The sequence below is a fragment of the Microtus pennsylvanicus genome, chromosome 16 (assembly GCF_037038515.1).
Source record: "Microtus pennsylvanicus isolate mMicPen1 chromosome 16, mMicPen1.hap1, whole genome shotgun sequence".
NCBI classification, from domain to species: domain Eukaryota; kingdom Metazoa; phylum Chordata; class Mammalia; order Rodentia; family Cricetidae; genus Microtus; species Microtus pennsylvanicus.
The window spans coordinates 41,772,033-41,794,717 of NC_134594.1; the positions used below are offsets into that span (position 1 = coordinate 41,772,033).

Consider the following 22,685-nt stretch of genomic DNA (forward strand, 5'->3'; position numbering starts at 1 on the left):
TCATTTGGATTTCAAGGACTGCCAATCCCATCCACCACCCATGAGATGTTTAAAGGTTTTTAATTCAATCACCTTCAGTGCTTACAGATGTAAGTTTCTTTGGATCTAACTGCTCACCTTGACAAAAACCAGCGTATTACTCTGACTGACTACTGGCCCAGTTTTGAGAAAATGGTCCATGTTTAACTATTCTCGAGCATGGACCATAGGTTCTATATATGCATTAAATGTCATTTTTTAAGTGTTCTGAGAAGCAAAACTGAACTTGCAGTCTTTTTTAGCACACTTAACATGAATCTCAAAGATTCCTGCACTTTAACCTTTGACTTCCTCATTTGAAGATTCTTTTTCCCAGGGAAATTTGTAGGAATAATTTACTAGAATACAGAGAATATATAGTAATAGATCCTTAGTGCGATAGCAGGATGAGGCAAGATTGACTCATATTAACAAGCAGGAGCAGCCCATGTTTCTCCACAGGAGAAACCAACTCACCAACTCTCCTAGTGACAATTCCAATTTTCCCTTTGTCCTGTTTCTAACTCAATTACTACTTTTCATATTAGGCACCCCAATACTTGTTTAAACAACAATCCTCTAATGTGGTGTGGACACTTTACTTCCAGGCATTGCTGGTGGGCAGCCCTCTAAATCCAAACTGCAATGCACTCTGGAAAACACATTCAGGACTTTCCTGTGCACAGTGCTGTCTCTGTGGGACATGGCTCAAACAGGGCCTAATTTGCACAACTGTGGAGTGATAAATTTTTATGCTTTTGTTCTTTTATATGTACAGTGACATCATGCAAAATGCAAAGAACTTTCTACAGAGAGAAATAGAAACGCCTTCTAAATACTCCTTCAGAGCTTACTCTCTCTGTTTCAAAAGAAATACATTTATGCAGCTGTTTTTTGAAGTGTCAGTTGTATAGAGATCTTCTGGTATTTCTCAAAATTCATGCTGTTATCACACTCTTGCTCTATGTTTCTGGCGCACATCTATTTGTAAGTTCCCACTAGGATGACTTTGGAGGAGGCTGGGGAGTTAAAGCATATAGCAGTGTCCTGCTAGAGGGCTGCAGCTCTCTTGTGCATTAGGCCCAGCAAGGTTCTAGAAGACAACGTATTAAGGCTTCCTCCAGGAGCTGTTGATAAAACCAGTCAGTTGTTTTAATGACTGTCAGCAGAATAATCAGTATATTCAAAGTTACTTGCATTTCTCACTAGATTTTTTTTTTAAAGGGTAGAGATGTTAGGTGATTGAAAAAAGTATTAGTACAGATATTATTAAGCATAAAACACTTGAAATAAAAAGCAGTACAATTCTCAATATAAATAGTTTAAATGTGTTTACTTATATAATAAAATACAGTATTTATTGTTAATAAATAGAAGTTTATTATTGTTTATTTTTAAGACATAACAGTTTGTTCCACCATGTCTCCTCATGTCCAGTCTGCATATTATATATTAAATTAGACAATGTTTTCTTTAATACATGCCTTTTGAAATACCACTATTAAACATTTTATGTCAATATGTTTTTGATAACTGACCATTTTAGTTAAACAATCTCTATTTCATTTTAAAGTATACTGAAAATTCTATCAGATTACAAACATCATCTGAATTTTTCAGGAATGGAAACATAAATCATCAAATTAACAGTTTTAGTCTTTACTTTAACGTGAACCAAAACATTCTGTAGGCAACCAGTCTCTGGGTGGAATCCATAGTTATCTTCCTAAGGGAGTGGGAACCTAGTGGATCCTTAGACTTTTCTTAGACTTAGAAGCAGATCTATTTGTTAATACCTTAAATACCAGCTTTGGATATTAGCCACACCTGTTGACAATAACCTTGAGAAAGAACTCTGATCTGTTATTTGAACTGTTGACAATAACCTTGAAGGAACAGAAGGAAGTTTCATCTCTCTGACCTTTAGTCAAGATAGAATGGACCCATATCTGTGGGCCCTGTACTGTACAAAGTAAAATTTGCTACCGCATTTTCTGCATGCGGGAGGCTGAGGTACGATGTCTGTTCGAATTTCAAAGCTAAACCTGATCTACATTATATGAGTCCAGGATAACCCAGGGCTACATTGTAAGATTCCAGCTTAAAAACAATATAATCAAGCAATAAGTATTTTTAAAAAATGTAAAATTGTTTTTAATCTTGCCCTCTGCCTCACATGTGTAAAGCTTTGGGTTCCATCACTGATGCTAGAAAAAAAAAAAAGGTTAATTAGATGCATTGTTCCTCATTAGCATTTTTATGTGGCACAGATTTCTGTATAAACTACAGTCAGGTTTTAAAATAGAAATGTGTATAATTATGTCTGCAGATAGATTTATAATCTAGTGGAGATAATTCTATTATGACAGGATTTTTTTTTTTCAGCCAGTAGCAGACTCAAAGAACAAAGCAGCCTGTCTTCCACATCAGGCGCTTCCAGCTAGACAATATGGGAGGGTGGGTGAAACCCATCCGAATGATGGGCACCATCTGCTTCTGACACTGTGCACTACGGGATCAAAGTGGGGTGCTTGAGTGGTGTTACATGGGCTAACTACAGTCAACAGACGGACAAGGAACTCAATCCACACTTCCGTCTCACTGACAATGCGTAGTAGATATACATAGTCTACACATCTAGGAGAATCTTTTTTTCACAACTAAATCAGTAAAAAGAGAAACCTATATAATGCATAACTCAATGCCATCCTGAAAAGGAAGGGCTGAGAAGGGAAGGAGGCCACAGCGCACATTCCGGGTTATTTAACTATTTTTTGTAATAGTCTGTTGCCCTTTTCTTTTATGAATTCATAATGATGAGACATAATTTACTTCAAATGAGATGCAACATTCAAGGTGAATTAAATCCAAGTCAAAGTTACTTTAAATGTTTCAAATGACTAGATTTTTCCTTCTAAACTATTTCACAGTTAAGCCGCTGTCAGTTTTTTAAATAATGCTACAGCACTGTTTGATCACGGAAATGAATAGCCCAAGATAGACTTGAGGTGAAGGGAACACAGCAGTTTAGATCTTGTCTGTGTTTAGAATGGTATACTGCCAAATAACCAAAGGGCCACCTTCCAAAGTCAGAAAAATCATACTGTGTGGTATATAGTTAGGGAATCAATGTTTTTTTTTTTGATCTCTTTAGTCCTAAGAATGTATTGAAAGTTAGTTGGAGTATTTGTGTAAATACAAATAAAACTAGAAGTTTGTATTCTCTCTTTGCAGAATGGTTAAGGTAAACAATATGTTTGAAAGGAATATCAGTATTTCAAATTGATGGACTGCTTTTCCTGTGACTATATTCAACTTTCTACCATTTTAAGAATAGGACAGTACAATGTGTGTATGCTGTGTTGTAACCGATTTTCATTATTAGTTTTTCTTTGCTAGCCACTTTGCTAAGTGCACTTCAGAAAACAAATTTATTACTACTTTGTGATTAAAAAAACCTTCATTATGTTAAGAAGCAAAATTAAACTGAGTCTTTTAATTCCAGTTGTTCATGCTAGTTCTTAAGTTGTTTGAAAGTGAAGCTCCAGGTCCTACCTAATTCACAGTTATTGACAGTCACCATAATTACTATATCTCAGTGGGGTTTTGGTATTTGTTTTCATTTCAACACATTCTGCCACCTACTCTCTTTTGGTTGTATGGCGTAACTTAAAGTCTTTGGCCAGGAGAGTTAGGTTAATCTCTCTCACTCTTTCAAATACAAGCCTGTACAGTAGACACAACATTTCTATCCCTAGGATTCTCAGCCATGTGAGCCCCTGCCTAACCTAGAATTTCAATCTCTTGAAACGTCTAGGAGGACTGGAATGCTATCTAATTTGCACTTACTTATAATGTCTCCAGTTTCCTCTTATATTTTATCAGTATTTAATATCTAACTATTATTTATTATGTCAGATATCCATATAGAATTAATTTTTGATAAACATTTTACACTTAGATACAGTTGTGTCATTTAATACCTTTTGCTTTCATGCATGAATTGAAAAAAAGTTGATATAAATTGAATTTCAGTCTTATCAAAATCTATATGAGTAAATGAGAAATGTCCCAGTAAGTTCAATAAGAATAGTCAACGACAGAGAGAAATCTGCATTTGCCACACGTAAAATCACTCAGAAACTCTTAAATGCATGCAGCCAAATCTGTGCAAACAATGGTGGGAAATGAAAACAAAGTTTATGTGAAATATATAGACTAGTGTAACTCCATGAAGTGCAGTCCCCAGAGAAAATTCTACCTGAAAATAAGAGGTGAGTTATACTGATTACTTGAACAATACAAACACGATTTTGTTTAATCCTCACAATGACTCTGTCTGATGGAAAACATTATTATATGCATTTCGCTAAAGAGGTAATCACAGCTTATGAAAAGTATTTCCCGAGTAATATAAGGGTATTGCTATGTGGTCCACCTGGGTATCATTAGCCTCCAGGCTGATTGTTCAGCTTCCCCTTTCCAGCTTGGCTTCCGCCTGCACACTGCCCTCTGCCTAACTCTAACACTGACAGTAAATTACACAAATATATTCTTATTAGTTTGAAAGTAAGAATTTCTCTAGTATAGTCTTTGTGTTTTTGATGTTCTAAAATCAAAATCATACAATAAGATAGTATTCTAGTGTAGCACCAGTTAAGGTAAAATACAGTCCCTAAATTGTATGTCCAATACTATTCTGGCCTACACTGACATAATGAAATCACTAACAGAATGTGACAAATTCATTGCTTTCCATTTCGCGGGTAGGTGGTAAAGCCTTTGGGTTGTAAGCAGTGATTTCAATTAGAGGGTGGATGAAAGTACGTTTATCTCAGTTCCTTTTAGTGTTTTAGAAAATCAGTATGGTATTCGCTGAGGCTTAGTTACATTTCAGCGATAGAGCCCTTGCCTAATGTAAGCAAATCCTTGGGTTTTCATCCACAGCAACCAAAGAGGAAAAAGCAGAATGTCCTTTGGTTCTAACTTGTTTAGTGGTTTATTTTAAATATAAGTTGTAATCATTGTACAAAGCAGAATTGGAAAAGAAAACATTACAACTATAGTATTTATAAATTGTTCAGGCGGATTATATACATATGTACACAGAGTTTTATATACACATATATCTAAAAACTGTAAGAGATTATAATACAGAATAAAATATTCTGATGCAATTTCTAAATGATGATTATTTTATAACATTTATGAGAAATTGAAAAAAGTCACCCAACAAAAAAGTTTGTAACCTAACACATGCTTTTCCAAGTATAAATGGAATATTGTATTTACATCAGTGGAATCAAATTTTGATCACATTGGTTATTGGTTTTTTTTTTTAATTTAACACACATTTTTTAAAATAGGAAATTGTGACAAAGGAGCTCAGTCTAACTTTTCTTGTTTGCTTTTGGTTAGTCAGTTGTTTGGCCAAATGATATCCTCCAGATAATCCAATAATGTTCACTGAAGCCTGCACTAGTCAAGCCTGCAGGAGGCTCTAAACAGCTGTTTGAAACTCTAGGTTATTTTTAGCTCAGTAACTGATGGTGGTCTCAGAGACAGCAGTGCAGAGACCACATTATGGTTAGTACTGATGTAGAATTGGAGTTCCAAGACAGTGACTGAAAAGATGGTACAAAGAAGGTTAATACTTGATCCATTTATTATCTACCATGAGTAAGATAACACATATTTATGCCCCAAATTCTTTGCCTCATTATCATATTTAGTAAATGTGTCAAAGGCTAATCTTTTCATTTGGGTTCAATAGGATATGGCTTTGTCAAACTTTTGGACACGAATATAAACTCTGAGGAAGTCTAGGCAAGAAAATCCCTGGGACACATTGTGATAGATGGGTTCACATGCAGAAAAAAGGACTACAGCAACCAAATCTACATTGAAAACACATTGATTAAGAAAATGGGTGGTGTGATTTTAAGAGCTGAGGAAAATTATTGTTTCTGTTTGCTTTTTAATAAATCTACTGAGAGTAAAAAAGCTTATTGAAGATAACATAAATTGGGTTATATGTTTTGAGGATGTCTGTATAGTTAATGTTTGTATATAGAGAGGTTTATCTAGTTTTAAACACTGGGTTTGATTAACTGCTGGCTTTAGGGATACATCCGTCCAGCTGTCTGCTGTTTAGTATTTGAAAGCTCTTTGTAATAAAAAGATTTTAGTAAAATTATTGGGCTCAGCTAATACAATCAGTTTATACAACATATGTGCTAAGAAGGAGTGGTTAGTGCATAATGGCACACAGTGGTCCCAAGTCTTTATTCTGTGATGTGCAGAGCCTGCAGCATGAAGGAACAGGGACCACAGTGACTCATAAATTGTCAGCAGTGAGAAGAGCAGGTTTCCCCATTCTCCTTCTCCTTCTTGCCAGCGGAGGGATTTCTCGGAGCTAGGGAAGCTGCTTGATGGAAAAGCACAAAAATGAGATAAGACAAAGCTGCTCAATCCAGTCTCTGTTCTCCAGCTACTGACAAGCAACAAGAGCACAGTGCAGCAGCTTGCAAGCCCTCAACCTAAGTGCTTATGTGTACCTGCTAATTAGAATGTCAGACCCTGGCCCCTTGGTTCCAACAACTTTTCATTTATTCCCTGTCCACAGCATACTCTGGGATGAACCCATGCTGCTGCTTAATGCAGCGTCCAAGATAATTTGTGGACATTATAGGACATCTCATGTACCACTAATGGTGGTGGGTCATAATACTAATGCCATCTTCTCACTCACAGCTGTGTAGATTGAATAAAACAGTGTTTATCTGGACCATTCAGACCACCAAATAACCTCTCCTTATAGCTGAGAGAACCTGGCATGACTTGTAATTAGTCTCAGCACGCTCGAATCCCTTTCTATTGCCTATGTCAGTCTTCACATAGTACAGCTCAAATTTTCCTAATTGTCTGCTATTTTAATGCAAACTCTTCTTACATATGTATGTGTGTGTTTAGAAATGACTTTAATTCTCATTTTTTTTTCTGTTCCTTTGCACCTAATACTTTATGGAACTTGTACCTTAATTCTTTCTTTCCTTTCTTTTCTTTCTTTCTTTCTTTCTTTCTTTCTTTCTTTCTTTCTTTCTTTCTTCTTTCATTCTTTCCTTTTATTTTTTTGAGTTTCCCTAACATAAACCAAGCTTTATTTTGTCTTTTACTCTACTTGCCCATCTACCCAGCTATGCCCACATAGGCAAATAATTCACCTTTTCTTGGTTTGACTTTTGATTCAAGCATTACTTTTGATTCAAGCATTCACCACTTTATTCCTTTTTATGTTTAATGTTTGTTCTGTGCTATTATACTTCACAGTTTTTCTGGAGACAGTTAAATCAAGGAGGTCTGGAAGATGATAACCACAAATTGCAGTCTGGCATCATCTGATCATTGTGGTCCTCATTGTGAATGAACATGTAGCATAGAGGAAATGGATCAAGGAAACCAGACTTGAGCTCTGCCTTCCCACAATTAGCCGAAAATAAAGCCACCAGGATCAAAGAGAATTTAACTAAGAATTAACCTTATAACGAGGGTATGAAGTCAGATAGCAGCAAAATGTTCTTCATTGACAAGATTTTTAGGCTCTGCAGCCCAACTACTCATGGGTCACTGTATCAGAAAGGCAGCCATTTTTTCTCTTAAATAAATGGGTCCGTGTGGCTCTGTCTCGGGGACACTTTATTTACAAAAAATGGAATCCTATGCATGCTTTACACATTATTCAATTATGTCTTCTATTTTATTTTATTCTCCAATAGATATACAAAACAGCTTTGACTCCTGGATACTAGTGACATGGACAGTAGACAATATGCTTATGGGCCCCTGATTTTCTGGCCATGTGTCTTAGTAATGAAAGAAAACAAGTGTTTGAAACACCATAAAGGGATTTGAAAACACAATACTTTGATGAAGCATGCTCCCACAATCATGCTTTATTTACAAGTAAAGCTCTGTGCCATATCAGGTATAGAGTAGCTACTGAGTGCTGTCCACGGACTGAAAACTAGTGGTTGGTATGAGCCTGGTGATCAAGTTCTGTAATCCTAGCTACGTAGGAGCTTTCGGCAGAAAATTGAAAGTTCATGGCCTCTCTGGCTAAAGAACTAAAGTTCATTATTTTCTTTCCTAAAGGTTCGTTTTATTTTAATGAATGTGTTTATGTGTGTGCTCAGGATGTATGCCCAGGTGAGTGGCATGTGTAAGAGCCTCTGGAGCTGGCGTGAAACCATGCTCTGGATCACCCTATATAGTCACTTGACAATATGTGGAAAATATTTGCCATCTTCACGGATGGATCTCCCCACTTTCAAATCTGAGATCCTAAGTTCTCTGTTGGTTTTGAAAGACTGCCCTTTACTGAGGGTAACACAGGGGGACTAGCTTTACGTCTGATTGCCTGGGGCAGAAGGTGAAGCCTAGGAGACATGGAGGCTCTTGTGTTCACAGATAAGCACTAGGTGAGCCACAAATGTTAAACACACAGGGTTTCTCTTCAAAGAGAGAGAGGTATAACTGATTTTCACCTAGAAGGCTTGGGGCAGACAGGAATAACAAATAGCCTGGTAACTTTTGTGCTATCTGTGTGGCCAGAATACACTGACTTCGCCAGCCCCTTACCCTAAGCTTGTTTGTCTCAATCAATCTCTAGTTCTCTCCTCCCACAGATCCCCACCATTAGCTTGCTTGAGTCTTTTTTTTTTCAGTTAATCTATAGATTTTTTCATTATGGAATATGTGTATTTTATGAAGAGTATCAATGTAGTCATGTCTTAAGCTTGGTTATGCACATGGCATTGAGTTAGTTATTACTAGGAAATCTTTTTACCAATTTATTCGTGCCTTTAAAGCTTAAAATAAACAGTGGGTCTCAGCCTTTCACTTTGAACCAGCACTGGCTACAGAGTCCTGCTGAAGCAAACTATCTTATCTCCAGTGCATCGTTTTCTGTTGGCGTTGGTGGTTGCAGAAAACCCTCAATCAGGAAAAGGAAGTATGACTCTAGAATATTCTCAAAAGATATGAATAAAGTAAGATTCATGTTTGGAGTGGAGAAGCCGATTGGTACAATTAAGTTGTTCATAGTTTGTTGTATATCTTTTCGGAGGAAATGCACTGTAAACATTACTGAAAGCAGGGAACTGTGGGTAGGTATCCTAAGATCAGAGAGAGAGGAATGAAAGACTCTGGGGCTCTAGACATGCCTCTCAATCGGGAAAGTTCTTGATATAACCATGACTCCCTGGGTTCCATCTTAAGCACCACATAGTAAGCACGGTGGCTCACAGAGGTACATACTGGCAGGAGGTAGAGGCAGGAAGAATAGGAGTTCAAAGCCATCATTGGCTACATACAGAGTTGCAGTTCAGCTTAGGATATAAGAGATCTTGTCTTTTAAAAAAAATGAAAGGAGATAACGAAAGAAGGAAGGGCAGTAATGCAAGATCTGCTGAAGGCAGGAATATGCAGAATAAGAGGGAAGATGGTAAAGTAGACATTTGAGGCCAAATTGTTGTAATGGATAAACAGTATAAAAATACAATGATGAATTGCCAAGTTAAAACAAGTGGATATGATTTCCACTTTGACTTACTAAGGTTCCACATAGGAGGTACCAACAATGCTATTAAACTCCAAAATTAAATCCTCTACCATAGCCAGCATAAATCTTCTAGACCTTTAATGTTTTGGGGTAACATAATAGATATACATGAAATATAGGATTTACTATGGAAATGACCCAACCAGAATAAGTTCTAAGTTTTCACTAGAATTATATTTTTTCCTGACTCTTATCCTATTAGCATATGTTATTTTAATTGCTGTTTTTATTGTTGTTATTGTTGTCTTTTCCCATTAAATGTTCAATACATGTGAATAATATTTCTCTATAATTGTCCCCTACAAATATAGGTATTAATATGTTTAATCTGAAAAAGAGAAGTGCTGCCATTAAATGGAACCTAGCAGGCTTTAATCAGAAATAATGGCATAAGCAAAATAAAGCGAATTCAAGGTGTCTGTGAGGAAGTTCCTAATGGCCTTTTAAAAATGATTACAAGTCTGGCCAGGGGTGCCTTTGGGGAATGGCATACAAATAGAAAACAATCTTCAAGTAGAGCAATTTAGTTTACTGTTGAATCACTCGGAAGCAACAACTGTGGAAATTGTTCCTGGTCTGGCGGTTGCTGGGCTGCCAGCTCTGTGTCAGGTCGTTCACAGTGTATTCCTTCTGCAGATTTAGTGGGGCGATTTTACACAAGGGCAAAACATCTGTAAACAATTCCCTATATTCAGGGCCTTTCCTCAGTCATCAACGTCAAGTCCAACCTCCTTCCCAGCTCTTCGTACCTTCATAAATACTCTATCTGCTGTTTATCGCTCAAGAAAACTAGGCTCTTGTCAGTGGCATTCAGTATGGTTCTGAAGAAAAGCTACCCAGGGCTTTCATCTGAACTGACGAGTGGAATTTCAAAACTAAACTGTTTTAAACAGGTTCTGCCTCCAGGTTTGCGTGCCCTCTTTAACCTGCCATGGCTCTCTCTATAGCCCCACTGCTAAACAACCATTGAGCTGCAAGCTATTAAATAATGTTCTTTTCCTAACCCAGAACTACCTGTATCATTCAAACTGACTGCAGGGATTGCAAGTTATTTACAGTTTGTTCTCTGAACAAAGGAATGCCTCGAAGAACAGGGAGCTGGCATGTTTGTGAACATGACAAACTGAACAGATTGGAGCTGGTGGGTGCTCTGTGTCTGCCTTGAGTTACGCCTGATGTCACAAAATGTAACCGGGAGACCAGGAATACCTCATTATCAAGTGCTCTGATATTTTCACGATATTGCAAATTTTAAGACAAACATGAAAACTACCTGCAATGGCTGTGCTACCTGACCTATATTGTATTATTGGATATTTAATATAATCACACATGCCTGATGTCACTACTAAAATTGGTTTTGTTGAATCCTCTTAAACAAGGATGTTAAATGGAACATCCAAGGAACACTATTTTATATGATTTAGGGAAGAAAGCAGGTGTGCTAAATTCATCTGGGATTGGATAGTGTGTGTTAGAGTGTACAAAAGTATACAAATAAAGCAAAGCCCATGTAGACAGTGATTATACTTTCATTTCCCTGTTGCCCAGACCCGAATAATCATGCAGAAACCACATTAATTACAACACTGTTTGGCCAATGGCTCAGGCGTATTTCAAGCTAGCTCTTACATATTAAATTAACCCATTTTTATTATTCTATATATCCTTGGCCACGACGTTACATCATTTTCTATATGTCTTGTTTCATCAACAGCTGTTTGGCATCTGACCTGACTCTGCCTTCTTTTTCTTTGAATCTTTACTTGGATTTCCAGCCTGGCTTTACTCTGCTATGTCATTGACTGAAACAGCTTTATTCATCAGCCAATACAGCAACATATATACAGTAGGACATCCCACATCAAGTCCACCTTAGTTAGCAATTATCAGTCCTAAGTAAAAACCCAGGTAAATCTCTGCAATGATCATTCATCAGCATTTTGTGCATTTGTGTATACTCAGAACTGGTGTGTGATAAGGCAACTGTTCGCATTTTATATTGTTGGCTTGATGCTTTTTTGGTTTGTGGGTCTCCTAACATTGGGAGTGGGTTAATATCTGATGCTTTTACTTGCTCTTGGGATTCTTTTCCTATTTTGGGGTAGCCTTGTCCAATCTCTATTTGATGGCTTTTGCATTGTCTTATTGTTCCTGGTTTTGTCCTATTTGGCTATCACCTTTTAGAGGCCTACTCTTTTCTGAAGAGGATAAAGAAGAGGAGAGAACCTAAGGGAGAGGGGAGGTGTGGGGAGCTAGGAGGAGTGAAGTGAGGGCAGCCAGTGATTGGGAAGTTTTGTTTGAGAGAAAAATAATATAAAGAAAGTGAATGTATTTTTGCATCATGTTTGCTCTGTTAAAGACAATTGAAACTGGGAGATCCTGGGAGAAAATTAAATTTATTATGTTTTTGTTAAACTGTTGAGTTCATAAACATGTGGTTAAAGATGAAAAGTGTTTGCATTTTCCCAGTAAAATCAGTAACTGGGTATCATGTCCCAAGGGTACCCCCATCACCCTCATAAAAATGCAAGCCCACTGACTTTGTCCAAAGCAGAGTGGAGTCTCAACTCAGGTTGGACAATAGAAGGAATTTCGTAGTTAGATAAAAGCCAACATCCCTCAAGAATTCTGAAATCTCCTTGCCTCTAACAGAGGGACATATTGCTCTATTGCCATATACCTGAGACAACTTTCAGCATATCAAAGTCCATGCTATTCTCCATGCTCCTTCAGCCCTTAATCATGCATATAGATTATTGCAGTTCACAGGCTTCCTTCATCCCAGACACCCTTCGTTCATTCTCTGTATAATGGCAAGGTTTTTCCCAAACCTTGGCTATTCTCACTACTTTCTTTCTTGTTATTTCTATGATTCATACTCCCTCGGCTTGGCTATGTCTAATCGGATTCTTTTTCTCTATGTTCTGGAGTCTTTTGCATGCCTCTGGATATTTCATTTCTCTTATCCACAATAAAACCTTCTCCATAATAATGAGAAATCATCTCAGTCGTTTCTTTTCTGTCTCCTCCACTTAACCTGGGGATCTGAAATCTTCTTTGCATCTTTTCTATATGAAATGAACTTACATTTGCCCTGCATTCCACTGACTCGCCCTTTTTATTTGAACAGTTAACACTTAATGTTTAGTGTACTAAATCACTAAACTTTAATTTTACTCAGGATCCTGCCATTACCATGTTATATTGGATGCAAACTTTTTTTTTCTGTTTCTTAAAATAAAGGATGAAGTCTGTCCCAAAGATGAAGAGGACGAAGTGCAGAGATGTGTGTGGGCTTCTGCTGTTAATGTCAAAGACAAGTTCATTTATGTTGCTCAGCCAACTTTGGATAGAATCTTGATTGTTGATGTGCAGTCCCAAAAAGTTGTTCAGGTATGGTTGATGGATACTTTTGAAAATGAGGTTTAAAAGATATATTTGCATTAGTCTTAGAGTCTTTACCATCTAACTTGCTGACATTTGGTTATTACGAATTTCTTTCATTACTTGTATAACTAAAAACTATTTATGCCTTCTAAGAGTTTTTTCTAACTATTCTCTTTGCATCTAGTGAATTAAGAGAAAATTTTTCAAAGATCTTTTATTTTATAATATTTCAATTTTGGACTCATATAATATTAATATGACTAATTGCCTTTTTATTAAACAATAAAAAATATCATGTTTGGTAGCCAATTGAGATTTCCCTAGTTGTTTGTTACCTTAACAAAAGTTGACACAGTAGTAAAATTTACAAGTTAGTAAAAAATATTAGCTTGCTGTAAATAATAAAACAGAACCATATATCAATGATACAGAAGCCAGCCTTTAACAGATATTGCCATGAGGATGAATTCACAGCATATTTCATTCATGTTTCCATATGAACCACCATGATTGAGCTCTTACTCTTTCCAACACTATGCTTAGAGGCAATTGCTTAAATTCAAATGCAAAATAACACACAAAAAGTGTTGTATCTTGGAAATCTGTCTCCAAATTTAGACATGGGCCAGTAAGATCTTCAGCCTCAGAAAAAAATAAAAACAGCTTAAGCTAGCATTATGAGAGATGTATAACTTTTAAATGAAAATAGTCACTATTTGCATTTTAAAGTTATATTGAAGCTAAGATAAATTCATTCAGGTAAAGCATTTACAGTAAACCCTGGCATATAAAGAGCCACATTTATCTATTACCTATCTACTATCTAAGTGTCTTAGAGACAATGGAGCCAAACCACCCCTTACATGTACAGATAAGTTTCATAGTCAATATCGCTATTAAATTAACCCACACATTTTGATTTCTATCTAAAAGAATAAAAGTTGCTATGAAGTACAAAAAATAGTAATTGTGTTATGAACCCTTTCACATGAATTCATCCGCCCATCCAGCCAGCCAGTCAATCATTCATCTATTCATGTTATATTCATGGATTGGTTGCTATTGCAAGATGTATTAACTTAAATAAATGAATGGAATTGGTTCTAATACAAGGCTCTGGTGCCTGCCATAGTCTATGTTCCTGGCTGACATTGAGTCTAATGATTCAGATTCTGATGTGAGAATGGATCGTGAAATATTGACTAAAATTATGAACAGGGTCTAAAAATTCCAGGCTCACATATTTGTCATGGCTATCCAATTAAATGTCCCCTTACCTGTTGTGAGAACAAATAGTTTGTATGTTAGAGTTCATTTGCATATGATTTGGATGGTGTTGAATTTTGACAAGAGTAGTTTTATTTTGATTTACTCTGAAATAGGCCAGTGTAAATTAGAAGCATTTGGTCTGAAATGATCAGGATTCTTTGCCAGAATTTTAAAATTAGATGCATGATCTGAGACTAATCAAGTTGGTCTTTAAATTCAATTTTAAATAGGGGCTGACACTTATTGAATATATATTTCCTACTAGATATTCGAAAGTGGGAAAAGCCAACATCACTTATTATTTATATAATTTCACCTTCAGACAATGATGTCAAATTAAAAATTAATAGAAGTTATGGATAATAAAATGGCCAAATGCTATGCAATGATCACATGAATTATTATTTTCTAAGTCCCTGTTATAGTTATAAAATGCAAGGAAATTTTAAGAATTCAGGAAATTCTAAAACAGAGAAAGTAGATTCTGACAGAACTATGTGGAGGGTTTTCAGCCTCAAGTTGAACACCTAGATTAGAAAATTGTGTGTGGGTACAAATGGATTCTCCTTATGAGTAGGTTGTTGAAGTACTAATATCATTATTACTCCATAATAATCCTACCATATATATAATTGCATATATTTTGCCACCATTTTTATTGCCATAGTTTGGACATGGATGGAAATGAAAAGTATGTATTATTTTATTCTGGCTCCTAGGTCTGGTAATTACTACTGCAGAAGAGTTCTAATTTCATGCAGATTGTGTTTGCATTATTGTTTTACTGTAAGGAATTGACTAGAATTAATTATGGAGTGTATATTTGTATATTCACCAGTGTAAAATCAAGTATAATCTCAAAATCTTCAATCAAGGCATTTTGTGGTCTTCTGTAGGCACAGACTTGCAGAGACTTTGTCAGTGTACATGCATGTTCCTAACTGGTATTTGGTTATTTGTTCACATACAGAAATTGTCTAGAATGATGCTAAACTTCAGGTAAAGGGCTCTGATGTGCCTAGAGTTAAACTATTCCCAGCTATGAATCATAGTGTGCTCAGTGTTAGCAAATGAGTAATATATCTTAATTAACTTAATTTCAAACACACACACACACATAACACACCCGATACACACAGATTTGATCAAGTAGCTAATATATTGCAGCCAGAACCATTAGAATCTTGTCTTCTAATTCCTCTTAAGCAATAAGAACAATTTCAATATTCAGTACTTGAATGTTAGTGATAATGTGACAGTAATTTTTACAAATAATTAAAATCAGTAATATTTGTATGTATCAGTCTATGTTCTAACCATTTAAAATTAATGAGCAATTAAAGTATATTCAAATTATTTATAATAATTATTATTATAAATAATACCACTAGCTATATATTTCTTATATTTAGTTTTTTGTACATGGTATATTGAATTACAAATATATTTATGTGTTTATATATATTTGGTCGTATATACAAATGCATTTTATATGCAAGTATTTTTACATAATTATAAATATACAAGCTTGCATGCAATATACAAGGTTAAATATAAAAAGCATATTTAATTTGTTGTTTTTAAGGTTATGTGCGTATTTAATTTTAGTAAGCAAAACGTGGAAACATACTGTTAAACATTTTCGAACAGCATGTGTTTGCATTATTGGTTAATTTCTATGAAAAAATAAATTTCTAACTAGCACTATAATGAATATGTTAGTAAAATTACAAAGGCATTTCTATGGTGATATTATTTCTCACAATTCTACATTAATGTGAGATTTCTAAACTGAGAACAACTACTTTCAGATGTTAAATTTTTGCATTATAATCAAGGTTGAAATTAAAAATGCTATAGGATAACCTAAAACTTGCTCAGGTTGAAATAAACACTAAACCAATTCTAAATAACATTTTAAATAAGGGTAACAGAACTTTAAGCAAAATTAAAAACAACAACAACAATAACAAAAGCAGTTCTGAATTAAAAATAGTGCGGGCATAATATCCCACATCAAGGCAACGCCAGTTTGGAAAAGCAGGTGAATCACTGAGTGAAGGAAGTGAACAAATCTGAGGGCTTCTCCAGAGGAGCACATGACAGGCAAGTGAAGCCCCATTCCTGATGGCTGAGTAAGAGAAAACAAATCTTTGGGTACTATTCCATTCGGCTGGAAAAAAAAAAAAAAACAACTTAGAAGCCACACCCAATTTTGGTTCTTTGTTTTTCAGATATATATTTTATCATAAAAATGAACTAAAATTTAGATTGGAAGTGAAATTGCTTATATTAAGAATGATTTCATGTGCTAATGAGAAAAGACTGGGTATTCCTGTGACATCCTAAAATTCAACTGTCAACATGATAGTCTTTCTGTTTAAGGTGAATTGTAATAACATTTAGACATGCATAAGTCAAGACCCTTGCTGCTAAGTCGAAGTTTGATCCCCAGAACCCACTAGTAGAGGGACAGTGTTACTTCACAAGTTATTCCTCCTACTTCCACACGTGAGACACAGCATGCATGTATCCACACACAAACACACACAGTAAATAAGAGGTTTTACATTTCTACAAATTATTGTTTGGCATTGGAAAGCATAAAATTTTTGGAAATACTGTTCCTGAACTTAAAAAAGTGAAATGGTTGAGGGAATGAAGAGAAAGAAAATAGATGAAGGATACATAAATATAAATTCAAGGACCCAAGAGACACCACTCTTCTAATAGACATATTGAGAGTGAAAATTCCAAAAGCAAAAGAAGCAGAAATGAGAAATGAAGTGTTAGAACATTTAGAAAAATATTGGGTCAACATTTTTTATGTCAATGAAAACCACCAGACAAATACCCAGGAGCTCATTAATCTTGAAGGAAGAGTTCAAAGTAGCTAACACCATGATGCCTTATGAAATTCGGAATGGTTCTTAGAAGCAGTAAGAGAAATACAGACAAAGGTTCCCCAACTGGTCAGTTAGTAAGTATCTCTAGAATCTGCAGAAAATTTCTTTACAAAAATTAGGTAAATAAACTTTACTGAGTACAAGAATTTGAATGTACATTTTCTTATAGAATATATGTAAGAAGCCAGTAAGCAGAAAAAAGGATTGCTTCTTATTATGAAGCTTTAAGAAAACGAAAATGAAGTCAACAAGGAGGTTCAATTCATACTTATTAAACCAAGCAGAATATGTTGACAAGAATATCCTGAAACGGGAACTTTTGCGCAGTGTTAGTAGGGACGTACACAGAGGAGCAAAGAGTACCATGACTTGTCAAAATTTAAATGACCATCACTATTTAACAAAGAAATGGCGTGTGTGTATATGTCTACACAGTGCTGAAAGTGAGACAAGGACTCAATACTGATGTCCTTCAATCAATGGATGCACAAAGAAAATGTGGCATATTATATAATGGAGTATTTATTCATTCATTGAAAAGTGATATTCTGTTTCTGCCTAGCAAGGCTGGAATTGTAAGCAACTGACACCCACCAAGCAACTATGAGGTTTGGGGAGTCCCAACTCTAACTTCTTTGTTTGTATAACAGAGAATTTAATTGCTTAATTACTGAGTCACCTCCCTGTCTAATCCCCCATTTTAGTGAATATATGTGTGTGTGTCTGTTTTTGTGTGTATATGTATGTGTATGTATGTGTGTGTGTGTGTGTGTATACTTTACTCTTTCTGATATATAATAAGGCCTGTTTTCTCCAAATAACCTCAAAATTACTCCCCATCCCCCTTGATTTTTCTTCAGTAGTAGAGCTAGAACTCAGGGCCCTGAGTTTACTAGGCAAGTATTGCCTGAATAAGTTAAATCCTCACTATCTCATTTTAAAGACACTACTAGAATGCATATCTTTCTTATTAAAAACAAATAAAATGTTAGGTAATTTTGACTTCATTTAAGCTCTCTGCTCTCTCTCTACATACAATTCTAAGCTCATTCATATCTTCAGATAATGAGTTTCCTAATCCTATTACCTGTTGCATGATATAATCTGTCTTTGTAATTGTCTTAAATTACCTTAGCAGTGTGTGGATTTAACTGTCAGAACATGCATGCTTTAAAAAATTGTGTATATCCTGGAGAGTTGATTTCCATAATTTTATGCTATTAAATACCCCCATGTTTTTTCCTAAATTAAAAAATTCTAAAAAGACTGATTTCATAGATTTAGGTAAAGTATTATGCTGATGGAGTGATAATCCATGTGTCTCAAGTTTAAAGACAATATTGCTATCCATTAAAATATAAGTAAATTATTTCTGCCTATCTAAAGACAGAGCATACAAATTTTATAGTGAAAGATACAGTAAAAAGAAAACATTGCAAACTGCATCCTTTGTGTGTTTGACCACTTGAAAGATTCAAACTGAAACCTGCATTTTCCAAAATTCAAATTCAAATCCTTCCCTCCTGTATCCCTGTATTTTTCTATCCTGTATGTCGGACATTTAGACCAAAACATTAACCATAATAGAAATTAGCTGTGTCCTAAACGTGGCAGAAAGTACTATAGGATTCATTAGACTGCTCTTGAATGGAACAGTGAAGCCCACAAGCAAAGGCATTGTCCCTGGAGTTAGCAACGGCAAAGCAAAGTCCGAACACACAATTAAATGGGCCCTTCATGGTTTCTGCTTTGAATCAAGTACATCAGCATACCTTATATGGAGCTAGGATTGACACAAAGGCCTTGGCTTCAGAGATAAAGGTCCAGGCCTTGCTGTTCTTGAGACAAGATCTAGGCATGTGGCTCATGTGTGATGATCCTCAGGTGTGAGGTGATCCTCCTGTGTCTTCCGCAGGATGCTGGAGTTGGAAGTGTGCATTATCTCATTTTGTGGACTCATAATAAATGTATACTTGATGATTACAAATTTTTCCAACATTAAGTTATATCAATACACAATAGTTTAATAAAAGAGACTGGTTTCTTTTGATATAAATACTTCCAGCTTAGGTCTGAAGTTAATAGCAATCAGGAAATATCTGTATGCTTTCTTTCATTAACATCATTTTTATCTGTATTGGAAAGTAAGAGGTGAAAAAATTTAACAGTATCTCTAAATGTGGTATTATTTTAAATATCAAATTATTTCAGATGTTTTCTAGAGTGACATACAGATGATGTTTCGCTTTATAGGTGATTAACTAGTAAACAACTGACCTCATTTCATTTTCCGTGGAACAAGATTCGGTTCTGGCTGGGTGCAGAAGAGGCTTAGTGTGACACCTCGGGAGTATTCCTGGGATCATCAGCAGTCTCCTCAAGCCATTAGCACATTATCTTGAGAATCTACATCATTAGTTTAAATTAGGTTCACTTAATTAGCCAGCTGGTCCTCTCCTTGTCAGACTGGTAAACAAGCTGTGCTCCACTGTTTCCTCATCTCAAGTCTCAGCCCCTCTTCTGTGTCTTGCTGTTATTGTCATTGTTCCTCCCTAACAAAGTGAACCATCTTCACAGAATCTGCTGCATCTTGCCTGTGAGCAGTACACTGTATACTTAGATTTTTGCATTTGTTGTACCTACCCAAGAAAGACCGATGACTCATTTTATCACTTATGTATATTAATACTATTCTCTATTGGTCAATAAAGACATAAACACATATAAAAATAAATTTACCCTCAAAGCATATATGGTATTTGCCTTTCAACACTGTTTTTATAATATTACAGGACGAAAGATTCTGTCGATGCCCATATAAAGCTATAGTGCATCAAATGAAATCCTTTGTTTTACTGCTGCATATTCAGTGTATTTTCAGTGATGTTTACAAAACAAGTAGGAGATGAGTTTAGCTCAGCACAGCATGGTAGCACTAAGCATAGTAGTTACATGACAAACCATTCTAGAGCCTGAACATGTAGGACAATAACATGCTTTGCTGCTTGAAAAATATCTCAGTAAAGGTTAATATTTCAACAGAATTCTAGACAATGGGTTGCAGTAGAATTTTCTATATAAGATCACACAATGCAGAGAAGTAGATGTTCATAAAATCTAGTATATTGTCAGGGAAAAAAAATTAACCTACAGTAGCCTAGTCAGAAAAGTTTATTAAGTTGATGGTGGTTGGTTCCTTCATTTGTGTTTAAAGAGAGGTTCTCTCCAGAATTATCTGATACTTGTTTGATTCTGGAGGCTTCTATTGGAAGAGTCTGACACAAAAAATTCCAGGAAAATAATATCTATAGGCTAATGTAAATAATGCTAAAGCACAAAGTAGAATTCAGCACAGACTGAACTTGGGAGGTAAGCATATGCTAATACACCACATTCCAGGCATCCGTCCCAAATCACTGTCATTTAACAAATATCATTTTTCATGAAGTGAGAAGAGGTCGGTTGACCTTAAAAGCAAATAAACATAAAAAGTAATGTGTGCAGGTAGGCATATCAACTCTGTGTCCCTCCAGCCTTATGAAGGTCATGAATCTCAAATAGGTTTGAAAGTGGCCCAACACATTTGGAAATGCAGTGATGTCACAGTGTCATGCATTCAGACACTCTAGGTGGTATCCACTGCATGAACTCTTGAGTTAGAAGATGAGAAGACATTTGTTTACACTTGTTTATATCATTTGATGGAGAATCCTATTATACTTTAAAACCATTTCTTCTAAGGACCAATAATGAAAGCTAAGAATGAAACCCACCCCTACATAAGTCTATTGGAAGAATTAAAATTTTAAAAGTCTTTCTTATATGTACTCATAAAAACATGTGAAGAGTGTAATCATTTTTGGTAAATAGAACAATTTTAATTTTCTTAGCAGAAATTAACTTTCACATGCTGCACAATTTGGCAGTTGCTTATTCTCCCAGGAATACTGGCAGTCACTCCTACAAAATGTTCAGACTCTCTAAAGCTATACTCTGCATCACAGGCTCACAGGGTATTTGTGGTAAATAAATAAATACATATACTAAGTACTGCTTTTCAAAAACAGATATACCAGCTTTCTATACAATTAAAATTTCAAACTATATTTATAGCTGTTTTGTAAAGATTCAACACGTGAGATTTACTTTTTTCTGGAACTGCTGGTGAGAACTGAGAGAAGAAGTGTTTTCACTGACAGCCTGCATACAGGAACCTCTCAAGGAGGTAACCGTCTTCAAATAAACGTGGCGAATTATACTAAGTCCACACACATCCCTTTATTCTGTAAGTTTTTTAGAGAATGACACTGCACTCTTTTATTTTCTTCTATATCTTGATTATTATAACACTTTAATATTAATACCATGATCATAAAAATAACTCAACACTTACTAGTGCGCACCCATCTATACACTACAAGGTGGAACCAGGGGCTCCTCGAAGAGCATGCTAAAGAGACAGTGTACCAAGTGAGTAAGCTGTACTGCAGCTGACTTCCTACAGTAGTTGCAGTAATAGTAGTTCAGTAGTGCTTAATATTTATTTGCTAGGCACAGATTTCCATTACCTATTGTAATAGTCACAGGAACTTTTAAAAGTAGGTATTAGTTCTATTTTATGAGAAAAATAAGCTTAATGCCTTCCTACGGTCTTGCTATTTTAAGAGATTTAGAAGGGTTGGAGAATAACTATTCTCAAGCAAGATGTATCCTATGTCTCCCTTTCTCTGCACTGTATGTAGTACTTCTTCTAGACACACAGCTTCCGACGTAGGAATCTTTTTGAGTTGCTGCTCATGTTCCAAAGTAGAGCAGTGTCTCACAAATCTTCATATATATATATATATATATATATATATATATATATATATATATATACAGTATAAATTGGAAGACCTAGGCAGAGCGTTTGTGTTCATAGAGGTTGTGTTGATAATGGGAATAGTACAGTATCATGTACATAAGGTAGATGACCTCTGATACGACAGCCATGGGTTTCTTACCCCTATGGATGGCTGTACATCCATGTAAGGTATTAGCTAGAAAAGGCTTTCTAACAGCATAAGCAGTGTCTAAGTTCTATCAAAGTGGAAATTCCCATTTTAATCTCTTCTTGATCTTAAGCAAACATTCCCAAGCCTTCATCATTTGTCCTATCATATTATTGAAAAACCAAATATCTAAAAGGTTTTCCTGGTTGTTGCTGTTGTTTACACTAAGCTATTTCTCTAACAGTCTGGTGACCTGATGATTATTCTATTTAAGACAGCATGCAAACAAGGCTGTTATAACCACATATACATCAAGTTTAAAATATAAAAGAAGAAAGAAAAAGCCAAAGGACCCTTCCTGCTTTTTCACCATTTCACTAATAGGAGCCATCTCTTTTGTTGCTCACAATTAGATGTTATGTATTAATGCATGCAAAATTTTAAATGAAACATCTGTCATTGATCCAAAGTAGCTATGTAAATCTAACAATA

General features: G+C 35.5%; 1 protein-coding gene across 1 annotated transcript in view; it reads left to right on the plus strand.

The window, feature by feature from the left end:
• Positions 1 to 22,685, plus strand: part of Fstl5 (follistatin like 5) — a 405,920-nt gene that overhangs the window by 340,157 nt on the left and 43,078 nt on the right. The window contains exon 14 of the mRNA XM_075950900.1: positions 12,884 to 13,033. Coding sequence (XP_075807015.1) covers positions 12,884 to 13,033 — 150 coding nt within the window. The remainder of the gene's footprint in view (positions 1 to 12,883; positions 13,034 to 22,685) is intronic.